Source organism: Salmo salar, chromosome 01 (assembly GCF_965601325.2).
Source record: "Salmo salar chromosome 01, fSalSal1, whole genome shotgun sequence".
In the NCBI taxonomy this organism is placed as follows: domain Eukaryota; kingdom Metazoa; phylum Chordata; class Actinopteri; order Salmoniformes; family Salmonidae; genus Salmo; species Salmo salar.
The window spans coordinates 59,255,377-59,275,342 of NC_138291.1; the positions used below are offsets into that span (position 1 = coordinate 59,255,377).

At 41.0% G+C, this 19,966-nt stretch overlaps 1 protein-coding gene across 4 annotated transcripts in view; it reads right to left on the reverse strand.

Annotated features, from left to right (window-relative positions):
• The window catches only part of LOC106606152 (LIM domain-binding protein 3), a 61,061-nt gene that overhangs the window by 25,088 nt on the left and 16,007 nt on the right, over window positions 1-19,966 (reverse strand). For all 4 annotated transcript variants that reach the window (XM_014202295.3, XM_045720348.2, XM_045720359.2 and 1 more), the window contains exon 2: window positions 17,923-18,074. In XM_014202295.3, the coding sequence (XP_014057770.3) occupies window positions 17,923-18,074 (152 nt within the window). The remainder of the gene's footprint in view (window positions 1-17,922; window positions 18,075-19,966) is intronic.

Here is a 19,966-nt window from a genome sequence, read left to right on the forward strand (position 1 = left end):
AGCGGACAATTGTTTCAGGTCTGGTACCATGTTGGGCCGTAGTACTACTTAAGTAGTTTTTTTGGGGTAGTACTACTTAAGTAGTTTTTTTGGGGTATCTGTACTTTACTATTTTTATTTTTGACAACTTTTACTTTACTACATTCCTAAAGAAAAGAATGTACTTTTTACTCCATACATTTTCCCTGACACCCAAAAGTACTTGTTACATTTTGAATGGTTAGCAGGAAAGGAAAATGGTCCAATTCACACACTAATCAAGAGAACATCCTTGGTCATCCCTAATAGCTGATCTGGCGGACTCACTAAACACAAATGCTTCATTTGTAAATGATGCCTGAGTGTTGGAGTGTGCCCCTGGCCATCCGTAAATAAAAAAAAAACAAGAAAATGCTGCCGTCTAGTTTGCTTAATATAAGGAATCTGAAATTATTTATACTTGTAATACTTAAGTACAATTAATCAATTACATTTACTTTTGATACTTAAGTATATTTAAAACCAAATACTTTTAGACTTTTACTCAAGTAGTATTTTGCAAGTGGAAGAAATGGCACAGCAGCCATTTTGGGAGGGGGTGTGGATGACCACACACCATAGCAGTCATTGAGCTAGCTAAATAAGGCAGGTCGTAGCTAGTGTTTCTATATGGATATAGAAAAGCTATAACATTTTAGATGTGGCTCAATTCATACATGCATGCTACAGATTGCTGTTGTCATCCACAGATGGAGTCATTATCTGGATCAGAACATTCTAGTGAAAGCCAGGACTTTCACTTTTGAGTCATTTTCTATTAACGTATCTTTACTTTTCCCACCACTGGCTACGAGTGTGAAACATTCAGCAGGCTACTGGCATTACACACCTGGCTAAAATATTACTGTAGCTCTGTTTGAATCACTTTTATAGAGAACTTCAACACATTCTGGAAACAGAAGATGCTCTACAGGAATGATGGAGTCTATCCAAATCATCTTGGCTCCTGGACTCCTGTTCATGCATTTCAAGGCTGCATTGAAACAATGACTTATCAATGACCTAAGACCAGCTCAGTTAATCCCTACCATTGTGTCGCTGAGTTGTCATAATGCTGCCTTAAATGTACATTATCCCAGGGGCTTTGGCAGAGACAATGTAAGTAACTTAATATATGTCTCCCTAACTACCCTGAATGCCTCTGTTGATCCTACAGTTATTGTATGCAGTAATCATGTGCCTATGAACCAGAGTTATGCTGTTAGCACTGAGGCCCTAGTAGGAAGTCCACTGTGTGCTGCTTACCCTTCACTATCAGCTCAAATATTAATAACATGACCATGTCTACTGCTGATAAGCTTCTCGGTAAAGAAATAAAAACAATCAAGCATCCAGGAAAGTGATAAAAATAGCCCACATTAACATATATAGCTTAAGAAACTTGCTAGTAACAGATGTCAAGGTGACTAGTACGACGGCTGACTAGGCTCATTCACAACACAGATGACATTCATATTCTGACCATCTCTCACTTAGATAATACCTTTGATGATACAGTGGTAGCAATACATGGTTATAACATCTACAGAAAATACAAAAATGCCAATTGGGGCGGTGTTGCAGTCTATATTCAAGAACCACATTCCTGTAAAGCTTAGAGAGGATTGCATGTTAAATACTGTTGAAATAATATGGTTACAGGTTCATCTGCCTCACCTAAAGCCCATTCTTGTGGGAAGCTGCTCTAGACCACCAAGTACTAACAGTCAGTATCTGGATAATGTGTTTGAAATGCTTGATAAAGTATGTGATATGAACAGAGAGGTATGTTTTCTGGGTAATTTCAATATACTGACTGGCTTTCTTGAAGCTGCCCACTCAAGAAAAAGCTTCAAACTGTAACCAGTGCCTGCATCCTGGTTCAGGTTATCAGTCAAGCTACCAGGGTAGTTACAAACAGTACAGGATTGAAATCAACATGTATTGATCACATCTTTACTAATGCTGCAGAAATTTGCTTTAAAGCAGTGTCCAAATCCATTCGATGTTGTGACCACAATATACAGTAAAACTTGTTTTTCAACCACTCCACTAATTTCTTGTTAACAAACTATAGTTTTGGCATGTCGGTTAGGACATCTACTTTGTGCATGACACAAGTAATTTTTCCAACAATTGTATACCGACAGATTATTTAATTTATAAGTCACTGTATCACAGTTCCAGTGGGTTAGAAGTTTACATACACGAAGTTGACTCTGCCTTTAAACAGCTTGGAAAATTCCAGAACATGTCATGGCTTTAGAAGTTCTGATAGGCTAATTGACATAATTGGAGTAATTGGAGGTTAACACCATGGGACCACCCAGCCATCATACCGATCAGGAAGGAGACGCGTTCTGTCTCCTAGAGATGAACGCACTTTGGTGCAAAAAGTGCAAATCAATCCCAGAACAACAGCAAAGGACCTTGTGAAGATGTTGGAGGAAACAGGTACAAAAGTATCTATATCCACAGGAAATTGAGTCCTATATTGACATAACCTGAAAGGCCGTTCAGCAAGGAAGAAACCACTGTTCCAAAACCGCCATTAAAAAAGACAGACTACAGTTTGCAACTGCACATCGATACAAAGATCGTACTTTTTGGAGAAATGTCCTCTGGTCTGATGAAACAAAAATAGAACGGTTTGGCCATAATGACCATCATTATATTTGGAGGAAAAAGGGGGAGACTTGCAAGCCGAAGAACACCATCCCAACCGTGAAGCACGGCGGTGGCAGCATCCTGTTGTGGGGGTGCTTTGCTGCAGGAGGGACTGGTGCACTTCACAAAATAGATGGCATCATGAAGAAAAAAAATGATGTGGATATATTGAAGCAACATCTCAAGACATCAGTCAGGAAGTTAAAGCTTGGTCGCAAATGGGTCTTCCAAATGGACAATGACCCCAAGCATACTTCCAAAGTTGTGGCAAAATGGCTTAAGGAAAACAAAGTCAAGGTATTGGAGTGGCCATCACAAAGCCCAGAACTGAAAAAGTATGTGCGAGGCAAGGAGGCCTACAAACCTGACTCGGTTACACCAGCTCTGCCAGGAGGAATGGGCCAAAATTCACCCAACTTATTGTGGGAAGCTTGTGGAAGGCTACCCGAAACGTTTGACCCAAGTTAAACAATTTAAAGGCAACGCTACCAAATACTAATTGAGTGTATGTAAACTTCTGACCCACTGGGAATGTGATAAAAGAAATAAAAGCTGAAATAAATCATTGTCTCTACTATTATTCTGACATTTCACATTCTTAAAATAAAGTGGTGATCCTAACTTAACTAAGACAGGGAATTTTTACTAGTATTAAATGTCAGGAATTGTGAAAAACAGAGTTTAAATATATTTGGCTAAGGTGTATGTAAACTTCCGACTTCAACTGTAGTAGCCATATCTAGGAAAACCAAAAGTTCCAAAGGCTGGGCCAATTATAGTATATAAAAGAGGTCATACAATACGTTTTGTAGTGATTCTTATGTTGATGAAAAATAATATTAAAAAAAATTATATTTGCTGGTCTGTGGTGTGTAATGAGGAGCAACCAGACACTGCACTTTACGCTTTTATGAAATTGCATATTCCTGTTACTAATAAGCATGCACCCATTAAGAAAAGTATTGTAAAAATGATTTAATCCCCTTGGATTGATGAGGAATTGAAAAATGGTATGGTTGAGAGGGCTGAGGCAAAAGGTATGGCAAATAAGTCTGTCAGCACAACCGATTGGCAAACGTAGTGCAACTTGAGAAATCATGTGACTAAACTGAATAAAAAGAAGAAACTACACTATGAAACAAATATAAATGATTTAAAGCATGATAGTAAAACACTTTGAAGCACCTTAAATACTCAGCTCCATTGAATCAGATGGCTTATTCATCACAAAACCCACTGACATTACCAACTACACTGCTCAAAAAATAAAGGGAACACTAAAATAACACATCCTAGATCTGAATGAATGAAATAATCTTATTAAATACTTTGTTCTTTACATAGTTGAATTTGCTGTCAACAAAATCACACAAAAATAATCAATGGAAATCCAATTTATCAACCCATGGAGGTCTGGATTTGGAGTCACACTCAAAACTAAAGTGGAAAACCACACTACAGGCTGATCCAACTTTGATGTAATGTCCTTAAAACAAGTCAAAATGATGCTCAGTAGTGTGTGTGGCCTCCACGTGCCTGTATGACCTCCCTACAACGCCTGGGCATGCTCCTGATGAGGTGGCGGATGGTCTCCTGAGGGATCTCCTCCCAGACCTGGACTAAAGCATCCGCCAACTCCTGGACAGTCTGTGGTGCAACGTGGCGTTGGTGGATGGAGCGAGACATGATGTCCCAGATGTGCTCAATTGGATTCAGGTCTGGGGAATGGGCAGGCCAGTCCATAGCATCAATGCCTTCCTCTTGCAGGAACTGCTGACACACTCCAGCCACATGAGGTCTAGCATTGTCTTGCATTAGGAGGAACCCAGGGCCAACCGCACCAGCATATGGTCTCACAAGGGGTCTGAGGATCTCATCTCGGTACCTAATGGCAGTCAGGCTACCTCTGGCGAGCACATGGAGGGCTGTGCGGCCCCCCAAAGAAATGCCACCCCACACCATGACTGACCCACCGCCAAACCGGTCATGCTGGAGGATGTTGCAGGCAGCAGAACGTTCTCCACGGCGTCTCCAGACTGTCACATCTGTCACATGTGCTCAGTGTGAACCTGCTTTCATCTGTGAAGAGCACAGGGCGCCAGTGGCGAATTTGCCAATCTTGGTGCTCTCTGGCAAATGCCAAACGTCCTGCACGGTGTTGGGCTGTAAGCACAACCCCCACCTGTGAACGTCGGGCCCTCATACCACCCTCATGGAGTCTGTTTCTGGCCGTTTGAGCAGACACATGCACATTTGTGGCCTGCTGGAGGTCATTTTGCAGGGCACTGGCAGTGCTCCTCCTGCTCCTCCTTGCACAAAGGCGGAGGTAGCGGTCCTGCTGCTGGGTTGTTGCCCTCCTACGGCCTCCTCCACGTCTCCTGATGTACTGGCCTGTCTCCTGGTAGCGCCTCCATGCTCTAGACACTACGCTGACAGACACAGCAAACCTTCTTGCCACAGCTCGCATTGATGTGCCATCCTAGATGAGCTGCACTACCTGAGCCACTTGTGTGGGTTGTAGACTCCGTCTCATGCTACCACTAGAGTGAAAGCCCCGCCAGCATTCAAAAGTGACCAAAACATCAGCCAGGAAGCATGGAACTGAGAAGTGGTCTGTGGTCACCGCCTGCAGAACCACTCCTTTATTGGGGGTGTCTTGCTAATTGCCTATAATTTCCACCTGTTGTCTATTCCATTTGCACAACAGCATGTGAAATTTATTGTCAATCAGTGTTGCTTCCTAAGTGGACAGTTTGATTTCACAGAAGTGTGATTGACTTGGAGTTACATTGTGTTGTTTAAGTGTTCCCTTTATTTTTTTGAGCAGTGTATTTTAATGATTTTTTTAATTGCAAAGATAAGCAAACTTAAGCATGACATGCCAGCAACAAACGCTGACACTACACATCCAAGTATATCTAACCAAATTATGAAAAATAAGCAGTGTAATTTTGAATTCTGTAAAGTGAGTGTGGAAGAGGTGAAACAATTATTGTTGTCTATCAACAATGACAAGCCACCCGGGTCTGACAACTTGGATGAAAAATGACAGAATAATTGAGGACAATATTGCCACTCCCATTTTCTATATTTTCAATGTAAGCCTACTAGAAGGTGTGGCCTCAGGCCTGGAGGGAAGCAAAAGTCATTCTGCTACCAAAGAATAGTGAAACACCCTTTACTGGCTCAAATAGCCGACCAATCAGCCTGTTACCAACCCTTAGTAAACTTTTGGAAAAAATTGTGTTCGACCAGATACAATGCTATTTTACAGTAAACAAATTGACAACAGACTTTCAGCATGCTTATAGGGAAGGACATTCAACAAGCACAGCAATGACTGATGATTGGCTGAGAGAAATTGATTATAAAAAATATTGTGGGGGCTGTTTTGTTAGACTTCAGTGGGGCTTTAGACATTATTGATCATAGTCTGTTTCTGGAAAGACGCATGTGTCATGGCTTTACACCCCCTGCTATATTGTGGATAAAGAGTTACGTGTCTAACAGAACAGAGGGTGTTCTTTAATGGAAGCCTCTCCAACATAATCCACGTAGAATCCCTTCCTTTTTTCAATCTTTACTAACGACATGCCACAGGGTGTCTACGTATGCGGTTGACTCAACAATATACACATCAGTTACTACAGCAACTGAAATGACTGCAACAATTAAAAAAAGAGCAGCAGTTAGTTTCAGAATTGGTGGCAAGGTATAAGTTAGTCCTTAATATTAAAAAAACTAAAAGCATTGTATTTGGTAACAAATAATTAACTAAACAATTAGCAAGTTGAGGTGACTAAACTGCTTGGAGTAACCATGGATTGTAAACTGTGGTCAAAACATCTTACATTTTAGTCATTTAGCAGACGCTCTTATCCAGAGCGACTTACAGTAGTGAATGCATACATTTCATTTCATGCATTATTATTATTATTATATTTTTTTTGTACTGGCCACCCGTGGGAATCGAACCCACAACCCTGGCGTTGCACACACCATGCTGGTGTTGCAAGCACCATGCTCTACCAACTTAGCCACAGGGAAGACTTGATACAGCAGTAGCTAAGATGGGGAGAAGTCTGTCCATAATAAAGTGCAGCTCTGCCTTCTTAACAGCACTATCAACAAGGCAGGTCTACAGGCCCTGGTTTTGTCGCACCTGGACTACTGTTCAGTTGTGTGGTCAGGTGCCACAAAGAGGGACTCAGGAAAATTTAAATTAGGTCAGAACAGGGCAGCACGGTTGGCCCTTAAATGTACACAGAGAGCTAACATTAATGATATGCATGTCAATCTCTCATGGCTCAAAGTGGAAGAGAGATTGACTTTCTCATTACTTGTTTTTGTAAGATGTGTTGACAAGCGAGAATGCACCGAGCTGTCTGTTTAAACTACTAGCACACAGCTCAGACACCCATGCATGCCCCAGAAGACATGCCACCAGTGGTCTCGTCACAGTCCCCAAGTCCAGAACAGACTATGGGAGGTGCACAGTACTACATAGAGCCAAGACTACATGGAACTCTATTCCACATCAGGTAACTGATGCAAGCAGTAGAATCAGATTTTAAAAAACAAGTAAAAATACACCTTATGGAACAACGGGTACTGTGAAGAGACGCACACACACGCATACAAACGCTAGCACTTGTAATATTGTTGTATGGTGGTATTATACATTTTGTCTTGTTGATATGTAGTGGTGTAATAATGTTATATGATGTACTATTTTATATTTTGTTTCATGTGTAATGTAAGTGTCTTAATGTGTTTGGACCCCAGGAAGATGGGGATCCCAAATAAATACAAATAACTAGCTGCCAAGAATCCATTTCAGGCTATCAAATAAGTTAGAATAGCCAGCTTGTCTAACTGGCATTCCTGCTGTCAAGGTTGGTAGGCTTTAGAAAAGAAAGCAATAACTAAATGTACTGAATAAGGATGTGATGGTAAATTCATTCTGGAGTGCCAGAGTGCGCTCCGGGGGTTCGTAAATTCAGAGCTTTGTCAGACTGTCCTTTCGTAAATTCAGAGCGCACACTGGATGCTCTGGCTGAGGAGTAGGGTTGATCTGAGCGTTCTGACCTCACAACAGCATTCAAGCACCCAAGCTAACTGGCTAACGTTGGATAGCTTGCTAGCTACTTCCAGACACAAATGAGAGAACACTTCACGGCCATATTCAAAGGGTGTTGAGAGTTCATAAATTCATTAGTTATTCTGCGCTCTGGCACACTCAGGCGAGAGTGCTCTGAAAATGGAGTAAATAGCTAGAGTGAACTGACTCATATTCATTTCAAATTATTTACCCAGATTTTTGTTGGAGATGCAAAGAACCATTTTTAGTTTCTTAATAAAACCAGACTCAAGATGTATGCTTAGATATGCAGACTTTTCTTTAACACTTGCAAGGCTGCCGCTCTGGGCCAGACAAAACATCAGGGAGTGTTCTCAAAGCATGCGCACACCAGCTGGCAAGTGTCTTCATGGACATTTTTAATCTCTCCTTGTCCCAGTCTGTAATCTCAACGTGTTTCAAGCTGACCACCATTGTCCCTGTTCCCAAGAACTCCAAGTTAACTTGCCTAAATGACTATCGCCCTGTAGCACTCACACAGCTTACAAGAAAGAGGTCAGAGACTTAGAAATATGGTGCCATGACAACTACCTCTACCTTCAACATCAGTTAGACCAAGGAGCTGATCGTGGACTACAGGAGAAAATGGGATGGCACGCCCCCCTCTACATCGATGGGGCTGTAGTAGAGATGGTCGAGAGCTTCAAGTTCCTTGGCGTCCACATCACTAAGGACTTAACATGTTCCACACACACCCGCACAGTCATGAAGAGGGCAAAACAGTGCCTTTTCAAAAGATTTGGCATGGGACCCTGGAATCCTCAAAACGTTCTATAGCTGCACCACTACAGCTCCAGCACTTGGAATGGAAAATGCACCACCTTCAACCGCAAAACTCTACAGAAGGTGGTGCGGAGAACCCAGTACATCACTGGGGCCGAGATCCCTTCCATCCAGGATCTCTATATCAGGCAGTGTCAGAGGAAGGCCCAAAGAATTGCCAAAGCCTCCAGCCAACCAAGCCATAGACTGTTCATTCTGCTACCTTCTGGCAAAAGGTACTAGAGCATCGGCTCTCGGACCAACAGGCTCAGAGACAGCTTCTACCCTCAAGCCAGAAGACTGCTAAACAGTTCATTAATGATTACCCAGACTATCTGCACAGACCCCATCTTGCACTGACTCTACAGTATGCACACTCAACACTATACAAGTGAGCTCCAAAGTATTGGGACATTGACACAATTTATGTTGTTCTGGCTCTGTACTAAAGCACTTTGAAATGATACAATGACTATGAAGTGCAGACTCTCAGCTTTAATTTGAGGGTATTTTCAACCATATCGGGTGAACCGTTTAGACACTACTGTACATTGTCCCCCCATTTTAGGAGACCAAAAGTATTGGGTCAATTTTGCTCCTAGAATGCAATGATTACATCAAGCGTGTGACTCTACAAACTTGTTGGATGCATTTTCTGTTTGTTTAGCTTGTGTTTCAGATTATTTTGTGTCCAATATAAATGAATGGTAAATAATGTATTGTGTCATTTTGGGGTCACTTTATTGTAAATAAGAATAGAATGTTTCCAAACACTTCTACATTAATGTGGATGCTACCATGATTACGGATAATCCTACATGAATCGTGAATAATGATGAGTGAGAAAGTTAGACACAAAGATCATACCCCAAAAAAGCATGTCTTGGGGGGTATGATATTTGTGCGTCTAACTTTCTCACTCATCATTACTTAGAAACATATTCTATTCTTATTCACAATAAATGTGTCTCATTTCAAATCCAAAGTGCTGGAGAACAGAGACAAAACAACAACAAAAAAATGTGCCACTGTCCCAATACTTTTTACACACTATATATATTTTTACACACACACACTACACGGACACTCTCCCACAAAACCCTGCCACATGCGCGCGCACACACACACACACACACATACACAAACACACTTTTACACTCATCATATGCTGCTGCTACTCTGCTCTTTATTTGACTCGTATTATTCTCTACGTGATGCCACTTTACCCTGCCTTCATGTACATATGTACCTGAAATACCTCATACCCCTGCACATTGATGTGGTACTCCCTGTATATAGCTCCCTTTTTGTGTATTTTATTTGTCGTGTTTTTATGTATTACATTTTTTACTCTGCATCATTGGGAAGGGCTCGTAAGCAAGCATTTCACGGTTACAGTAAGTCTACACCTGTTGTATTTGGCGCAGGTGACAAATAAAATGTATTTATTAAAATAGACGGCGACCCATATCGGCCCACCCTTACTCCCACTCATCAATGGTGCCCTTACAACAACAACAAAAACATGTCAAATTTGAAAGTTTCTCATGTGTAGCTTAAATTTTACATGTGAAACCATATTTTCACGTTATAATGTTAACACCACCTTTTCAAATGTGACAAGAAAAACATGTTGTTTTCACCTCACGTGAATTGCAGTTGCATATGTAACATTTGCAGTTTCACATGTTAAAAAGTTAACGTGAAAATCGAATGTGGAAAAACTCTCGTGAAAATCTCACATTTGCATGTGGAATTGCAGTTCACATTTTTAACCTTTATTTAATTAGGCAAGTCAGTTAAGAACAAATTCTTATTTACAATGACGGCCTACCCTGGCCAAAACCTAACCCAAACGACATGCGATATGTGAAAAAGTGGTGAAAAAGTGAAAAAGTGGTGTTAAAGGAGAAGTTAATTTGTTTACAAGTAAATCAATTTTTTTTAATGGAAATGGCATGTTATAGAAAGGTCCAGACACCTTTTTTTGAGATTTCACATGTTTTTGAGAAACTTAACCCAAACAGCAAATCACTTCCTTTGTGTAGCATGTGGCCATGAAAAAATATTAACAAATACTCCAAAAACACCTAAATACATTATTTTAAAAACTGCAAAGTTCTCAGTATAGTGATGCAGGTCTTTAGATGTTGTACACATGAAATTGTGTCATTCTGAACTTTATCTGCAATGTTATATTCCCTTTTGCACAACTCAAGCTCTTTCCCCTATCCAGCTGTTCCATTTTCGGATATAACTCAAAATAAAAGAAACAACATAAAATAGGGCGTTGGGCCACCACGAGCAGCCATATCAGCTTCAATGTGCCTTGGCATAGATTCTACAAGTGTCTGGAACTTCCTGTGTGGAAGCACACCATTCTTTCAATATACTTTGTATCTGTCATTTCCTCAATTATTTCCTTTATTATGTATAAGAATGGAGGAAGAGGTATTGCTTGAGTCGCAACAAAATGGAATATAACGTTGCGGATAAAGTTCGGAATGACTTTTTCATGTGTACAACATCTAAAGACCTGCATCACTATACTGAGAGCTTTGCATTTTCTAAAAGGATGCATTTGGGTGTTTTTGAAGGCTTTGTTCATGTTTTTTCATTCCAGGTGACTACCTCATGAAGCTGGTTGAGAGAATGCCAAGAGTGTGCAAAGCTGTCATCAAGGCAAAGGTTGGCTACTTTGAAGAATCTCAAATATATTTTGATTTGTTTTACACTTTTTTGGTTACTACATGATGCTATATGTGTTATTGCATATATTGGATGTCTTCACTATTATTCTACAAGGTAGAAAATAGTAAAAATAACAAAAAACTCTGGAATGAGTAGGTGTGTCCAAACCTTTGACTTGTATACAATCTATATAAATGTTTTTACCTGTGAAATATCACTTTTTTTGTTGCAATTGTGCCAGCATGTGCACGTGACGTATAAAAGGCTTACGCCGGCAAGAAAGTGGTAAAAATGGGACTGTTTGAAAGGGGGTCGTATAAACATTGCACAACTTAAAAATATATATATATTCTTTACACACAACATACTGTAAATCTTGTGTGAAAAGTGTATGATTGGTGAAAAAACACATTGAAAAAAATGCTTTGAGAATAGAAACAATGCAAAATACTTCTTTAAAATAATGGATTTGTCATGGATCCATGGATTTTTACTGGTTCCTTTGACACTTAGTGCACATCTTTCATAGATGCTTCATGTGTTGACTGCCTGCATGGCTCCAGAACCCTTCACACTCTTTTCACTGTTCTCTTAGTCTCCGCCGCCACTGGTTTTGCACTACGCTCACATCTCCACACATTATACAAGCTGAGGTCATATCCAACTCCATCCACTACATCCTCTTATCCCAGCAGTCTTCTTCCCTGTCTTCTGGTGAGAGTTGTTTTCAACTCATTTTTTAAATCATGGTCTCTGTTATGGGGGTGGGGTTCGACAAAAGAAAAACAAATTAAGAGGAAAAGTGTTTCTAGGGAAAACAGAGAAGAAAGATTGAGGAAGAGAAGAGGTGATAGAGACAATGACAAGCTCTGCAAAGGCACGGCAGGAGGGCCTCCTCTCATATTAATCACTCAGTGGGAGGACAGGCACTTTATCGATCCAGCCTATCCTCCCCGTTTTATAACAATCAGACGGCTGATGAAAAACAGCATGTGGAACCACACAGGAGATGAGGGGAGGGAGGTTGGGGTGGTTGTGTGTGTGGGTGGGGGGAGGGGGGGGGGGGGGAGTCAGCTGAGGCTGTTCTGAGGTAAAATTTCACATACAAAGCATAGTGCAGGCCATTTGTTTTTGTGGCTACCCCCGAGTGTCAGAATGGAACATAAACTGACAGGCAATGACTGGGATATGAGGTGAACAAACAAACATCTCCCAAAATAGAGGTAGAAAGTCAGTAGGGACTAAGAAGTGAGACCTGACATGCTTTAGCCACTGACCTGAGTGATGCAATGCGGTACAAACTGGTACCAAAGAGAGGAGAAAACATGCTGAGTTCTAACATTGAAAATGTACTAAAAAAGTGATGGGATTTCAGTCCTGGCCCACAACAGGTAACCCTCATTGACTCGTGTTTTATCTCTCGTTCCCGTTCGAGGCTTAATGGTACAGTCCTACTGTATCTACTTAAAATAGCATGGTTGTTTTAGAGATTCCGTCTGATCTGAAATCCCGCAGCTGCAGCCTGGCTGACTCATGTAAGCGCAAGAAGTTTGATTTTCGAAAATGATTTTTATTGTAACTGGCTTCTCAAACCAAAGCGGACATTCGGATTATTACTGAATCTTGGTTCAAGTCTATGCCGAATTCTGATGTGTCTCTGACTTGTTAAGTCCAATGTACAAAACAAAATTAGGATCAGCTTAAAGAAAAGCACACAAAACAGCAGAAATGTTCAGAAGTACATAAGACCGCTGCTATCCACTGCATCGCCGTCTTCAGGTACCTGGTCGGTGGTGCACACGCAAATCTCTGAGTAGCCTAGGTTATTCTCGTCTGATTTGGAGTTGTGTGACTGGGGGCCGTGCCATCTATCTCTGACTCGGATCCTTAATTGTTTTACTTCTCTGTTTAATGCTATTGCAGATAAGCATGCTCTGTTTAAAAAAAACTAAGGGTAAAGGACAGATCTAATCCTCGGTTAACACATGCATTGTCTGAGAAATGATGGGAAATAAATATAGCCTGGGCTAAGTTAGACTGACTGATTCTATGTCTGATTGGCAATGGTTCAGACATTAGAGAAACAAATGTCCATCTCTGGTTACAAAAGCAAAATCCACATACTTCTTGAATAGTGTATCTGAGAGTGGTGGTAATCCATCTAACTTCTGGAAAGCGGTCAAATCGTTGAAACAAAACTCCAGCCCCTCATTGCCACTGCAGGTTATGACAGCCTCTGGTCCCATAATAGACATGTGTGGTGATTTTAATAACCATTTTGCCTCAGCTAGCCTCATTTTTTTTAAAGAATAGTTTCTGAGAATTCTTAACATTTCTCTACAGGGAGTTTATCTAACACAAAACAGATTGTAGAGAATGATGTACTTCCAGTCACACAATCTTCGTTATTTTCATTTCAACCATTTTTTGTTGTTGTCTAGGATGTATTTAGTGCTTTGCTAAAGATCAATGTAAAAAGAAAATCCACAGAGGCTGATTCACTTGACCCCTTCTTTCTACAGCTCTCTGCCCCACTTACTGTTGAATCTTTAACCTGGATTTTTTTACTTGATAATTGCTACTGATGTTATCCCTAAGATCTGGAAAGCGGCACATGTTCTCCCCCTACATAAGGGTGGAGATCCTGACTTAGGTAACAACAGCCCAATCTCCAAGTTATCTTGCCTAGCCAAGATATTAGAATACCTGACCAACTCCAGGTAAGAACTTTAACTTCTCACTATACACAAGTTTGGTTTTATCAACCACAATGCTTGTTTTAGATAATGTGTCAAAATGTCTAGATCATAAACATCATTGTGCTGCCTTATTTATAGACGTTTCAATGGTCTTCGACGCCGTTGACCATTCGCTACTCATTCAAAGACTGTTTGAAATTGGTTTGGATCAGGAGTGTTACAAATGGTTTAAGAACTATCTGACAGCCAGGACACAATGATTGTGTCAAGTCTAATTTCCTCAATATTATCAAAGGAGTTCCGCAGGGGTCGGTTTTGAGACCTGTTCTCTTCACTATTTATATCAATAATATTGGTCTATTAAATCCTGTAATATTCATCACTATGTAGACGATACGGTTATGTATGCCATTGCACCAACTGTTGACCAAGCTATGTTAGAGCTGCAATCTGATTTTGTTACATTACAGAAAGCCTTTGTTGATTTAAAACTGGTACTTATTACTGTGGGCAAAACTAAATAGATGTTCTCTAATTCATTCAAAAATGTCTCAGATGGACAAATATTTACACATTGGATGGTTCTTTTATCGAGCGGGTGTTTGGATTGATAAACATCTAACTTTTAAAGAGAAGAGCTAGTTAAAAAGCTAAGATTTAAAGTGGGCTTCTTTTTTAGAAATAGATCTTGCCTCGCTCTAAACAGCAGGACGCAGATTGTATAATCAACTTTCCTGCCAGTTTTGGACTATGGTGACACCATTTATCAAACCACAGCAGACAGCACTAAAACGTTTGGATGCAGTCTACCATAGCACACTTAGCTTTATCATAGGTGACAGGTTTAATTCTCATCACTGCCTCCTGTATCAGAAGGTTGGCTGGTCTCACTAAAGTCCCGTAGATCACTTCATTCCTCCTTTTTGTTTACAAAGCTCGCTGAAAAAGCCTCCAACCTACCTCACTTCACTGTTAAAATAAGAAATATGAGACACCAAACCAGTTCATAGGGTGTCATAACCGTCTTAATGATCGGACCAAACTGCAGCGGGGATGTGAATCATCTTCTTGATTTATTCAAGAAATGAACACTGAACAAAAGCACGACGAAAAACAGTCCTGTAAGGTACATAGACTATACATGGAACAACCACCCACAAACACAAGAGAAAATAAACCCACTTAAATATGGCCTCCAATTTGAAGCAACGACAACCAGGTGCTTCTAATTGGAGGTCGTTCCAAAAACGAACATAGAAATAGAAAAACTAGAAAACCCACATAGAAATAGAAAACATAGAACATAAACCAAAAACCCCGAAACAAACAAAACACAAAACAAACACCCCCTGCCACGCCCTGAGCAAACTACAATAACAAATAACCCCTTTTACTGGTCAGGACGTGACACAGGGATGGTTAACTCTAAAGGTTCCAATAGTCCTTACCAATCTAAGTAAACCCGCTTTCAGTTTTAATGCCCCCATTCTTGGAATAACCTGCAGAACTCATTGCATCTTGTTTCCCTGATACTCCCAGGGCAGTTTAAGACTCTAGTATTAGATGTGCTGAATGAGAGCTGCAGTTGTTTTGATCGAATGAAGAGCTTGTAATGTACATTTTTTTAAATCTTTGTTTGGGTGATCATTCTGTACACTTGTATAGCTGTGCTCAGGGCACCTTTAAAAATGAGATCCTGGTATCAAATGGGTTTCCCCTGACTAAATAAAAGTAAAAAAATATATGTAAAAAAAATAAAAAATACATACACACAGTTGAAGTCGAAAGTTTACATACACCTTAGCCAAATACATTTAAACTCAGTTTTTCACAATTCCTGACAATTAATCCTAGTAAAAATTCCCTGGGATCACCCCTTTATTTTAAGAATGTGAAATGTCAGAATAATAGTAGAGAGAATGATTTATTTCAGCGTTTCTTTCTTTCATCACATTCCCAGTGGGTCAGAAGTTTACAAACACTCAATTAGTATTTGGTAGCATTGCTTTTAAATTGTTTAACCCCCACAACATGATGCTGCCACCCCCATGCTTGACGGTTGGGATGGTGTTCTTCGGCTTGCAAGCCTCCCCCTTTTTCCTCCAAACATAACGATGGTCATTATGGCCAAACAGTTCTATTTTTGTTTCATCAGACCAGAGGACATTTCTCCAAAAACGATATTTGTCCCCATGTGCAGTTGCAAACTGTAGTCTGTCTTTTTTATGGCGGTTTTGGAACAGTGGCTTCTTCCTTGCTGAGCGGCCTTTCAGGTTATGTCAATATAGGACTTGTTTTACTGTGGATATAAATACTTTTGTACCTGTTTCCTCCAGCATCTTCACAAGGTCCTTTGCTGTTGTTCTGGGATCGATTTGCACTTTTCGCACCAAAGTATGTTAATCTCTAGGAGACAGAACGTGTCTCCTTCCTGAGCGGTATGATGGCTGCGTGGTCCCATGGTGTTTATACTTCCATACAATTGTTTGTACAGATGAACGTGGTACCTTCAGGCATTTGGAAATTGCTCCCAAGGATGAACCAGACTTGTGGAGGTCTACAATTTTTTTTCTGAGGTCTTGGCTGATTTCTTTTGATTTTTCAGTGATGTCAAGCAAAGAGGCAGTTTGAAGGTAGGCCTTGAAATACATCCTTAGGTACACCTCCAATTGATTCAAATTGACTCAAATTACGTCAATTAGCTTCAGAAGCTTCTAAAGCCATGACATTTTCTGGAATTTTCCAAGCTGTTCAAAGGCACAGTCAACTTAGTGTGTGTAAAATTCTGACCCACTAGAATTGTGATACAGTAAGTTATAAGTGAAATAATCTGTCTGTAAACAATTGTTGGAAAAATGACTTGTATTTAATAATAATTTGCTAAAAGTTTGATATGGGAAGCGTTCATGTCACACATGAACTATTGAGGTGCTTTTTTCCCATGATCACTTGATCTAGTCTCTGAAACCTTGGGAGTCAAGATGTGTGTGTGTGTGTGTGTGTGTGTGTGTGTGTGTGTGTGTGTGTGTGTGTGTGTGTGTGTGTGTGTGTGTGTGTGTGTGTGTGTGTGTGTGTGAATCCGTGCGCGTGTGAGTAATTGAAGGCATCCACTGTGTTTTCTGTAGATCAATGGCGGGGGATGATTCAGCAGGAGTCACGCCTTGTAGCAAAGCAGATTAAAATTAATGAGAAGACGACATGGGCCAATGTGAAGGACGACCAGACGACACAATTTGCAGACAGATTAGCGTTTGTGGTTTGTCTTGCCTTAGGTTTGGTCGTGAGATATGGGTCTGTACATAAGCATTTATTCCAAACTAATAAATTCAAGCATGGTCCAGAAACATACGCTGCTTGCTTATAATATTGTTACACTGATTAGCTTTTCATATAGTAACATTGATAAACATTCACTGAGTGCACTTCTGGTTATTTGTATGGACAAAATACCATGTCAACAGAGCAAGAAAAGTGACATCGTCTTTATGCATGTCCTGTGATAAAAGTATACGAAAGCTATCTTTGGTTCTCTAGTTTTAGCCAGGACAACAGGTGAAAATATCATGACTTATGTTCCCTCCCTCCATCCATTCCCTCGCTCCTCAGTCCTCAGATGACAGTGAAGCCACATCTCTACCTCTAAAATAGGCTCCAGGTCTGTCCATCCAGACAGGGATAAGAGGCAGTCCACTCCGTCACTGTCCCTTGTTCCTTTATAAAATGACACCTAATCTGTCTAATCTTCAATTAGGCCACTATTAAAAAGAGTTGGCCCTCACAGAAAGGAGGAGAGGGGCACAAGAGACTCTTTATTCTGTGTGTTTCTGTGTGTGTGTATGTGTGTGTGTGTGTGTGTGTGTGTGTGTGTGTGTGTGTGTGTGTGTGTGTGTGTGTGTGTGTGTGTGTGTGTGTATGTGAGTGTGTGTGCGTGTGTGTGGTACATACTTCTGCATGGTGAGGGCCAGGTTAAAGCTGGCACACTTGATCTTGTTCTGGGCCTCCAGGTGGGTCATGCCCTCAGTGCTGACCCCGTCGATGGCCACGATGATGTCACCCTGGACCAGGTTGCCCTGCTGTGCCTTACTCCCAGGGGTGATCTGTGGATGGTCAGCACACACACACACACACACACACACACACACACACACACACACACACACACACACACACACACACACACACACAAGATGGTCAACAATCAAAATGCCCTTCAACAATGGACACTCAATGGTAAACATCAATCACAGGGTGCGTTCGTAAATTGCACCCAGTGTGTCAAAGTGCGCTCAGAGCGTTGTCAGATTGCCCGTTCGTAAATGAAGAGCGTTTCGCTCTTGGAGCATTCAGAGCGCACACTGGACTCTGACGAGGAGTAGTGTTGATCCGAGCGTTCTGACCTCACGACGGCAGTCAAGCACCCAAGCTAACTGGCTAAAGTTGGCTAGCTTGCTAGCTACTTCCAGACACAAATGAGAGAACACCTCACTGTGAACATTTTACTCACCCTAGCAGAGCTGGTTAGGCTGTTTTCATGTTATCCAGAGGGTTAATGACTAACTGTGTTACTGGCAACAATTTACACTGAACAAAAATATAAACGCAATCTGCAACAATTTCAAAGATTGTACAGGTCATATAAGAAAAAAGTCTAATTAAATAAATTCATTAGGTCCTAATCTATGGATCTCACATGACTGGGAATGCAGATATGCATCTGTTGGTCACAGATAACTTAAAAAAGGTAGGGGCGTGGATCAGAAAACCAGTCAGTATCTGATGTGACCACCACTTAACTCATGCAGCACGACACATCTCCTTCACATAGAGTTGATCAGGCTGTTGATTGTGGCCTGTGGAATGTTGTCCCACTCCTCTTCAATGGCTGTGCTAAGTTGCTGGATATTGTCAGGAACTGGAACACGCTGTTGTACACGTCGATCCAGAGCATTCCAAATATGCTCAATGGGTGACATGTCTGATGAGTATACACGCCATGGAAGAACTGGGACATTTTCAGCTTCCAGGAATTGTGTACAGATCCTTGTGACATGGGGCTGCGCATTATCATGCTGAAACATGAGATGATGGCGGCGAATGAATGGCACGACAATGGGTCTCAGGATTTCGTGATGGTATCTCTGTGCATTCAAAAAAATGCATTGATAAAATGCAATTGTGTTTGTTGTCCGTAGCTTATGCCTGCCCAGGAGTTTGTGCAGAAACTCTTTGGCTGTGCAAACCCACAGTTTCGTCAGCTGTCTGGGTGGCTGGTCTCAGTCGATCCCGCAGGTGAAGAAGCCGGATGTGGAGGTCCTGGGCTGGCGTAGTTACACGTGGTCTGCGGCTATAATGGCCGGTTGGACGCACTGCCAAATTCTCTAAAACGACGTTGGATACGGCTTATGGTAGATAAATGAACATTAAATTCTCTGGCAACAGCTCTGGTGGACATTGCTGCAGTCAGCATGCCAATTGCACGCTCCCTCAAAACTTGAGACATCTGTGGCATTGTGATGTGTGTCAAAACTGCACATTTTAGAGTGTTTAATCAGCTTCTTAATGCGCCACACCTGTCAGGTGGTTGGATTATCTTGGTAAAGGAAAAATGCTCCCTAACTGGGATGGAAACAAATTTGTGCACAAAATCTGAGAGAAATAAGCGTTTTGTGCGTTTGGAACATTTCTGTGATCTTTTATTTCAGCTCATGAAACATGAGAAAATATATAACCTACCACCAGGAACATTCTGTCATTATGACATTTACTCAGTTGTAGTACAGTATGTTATGGGTGTAGAAGACTGAAATTGGACGATCCGTTCATCAGTAGTCACCAATATGCGTGAAGCGATTCATGCCTCCGTCGCCCAAAATATCCCCCATGCTAAAAACCCTTAGCTCATTGCAGTCTTTTACTCCCAGGAGTAGTACATAGTAATAAACGGCCTGGCATTTCTTATTTACTCACTTTTCAGAGAGAGAGAGCGAGA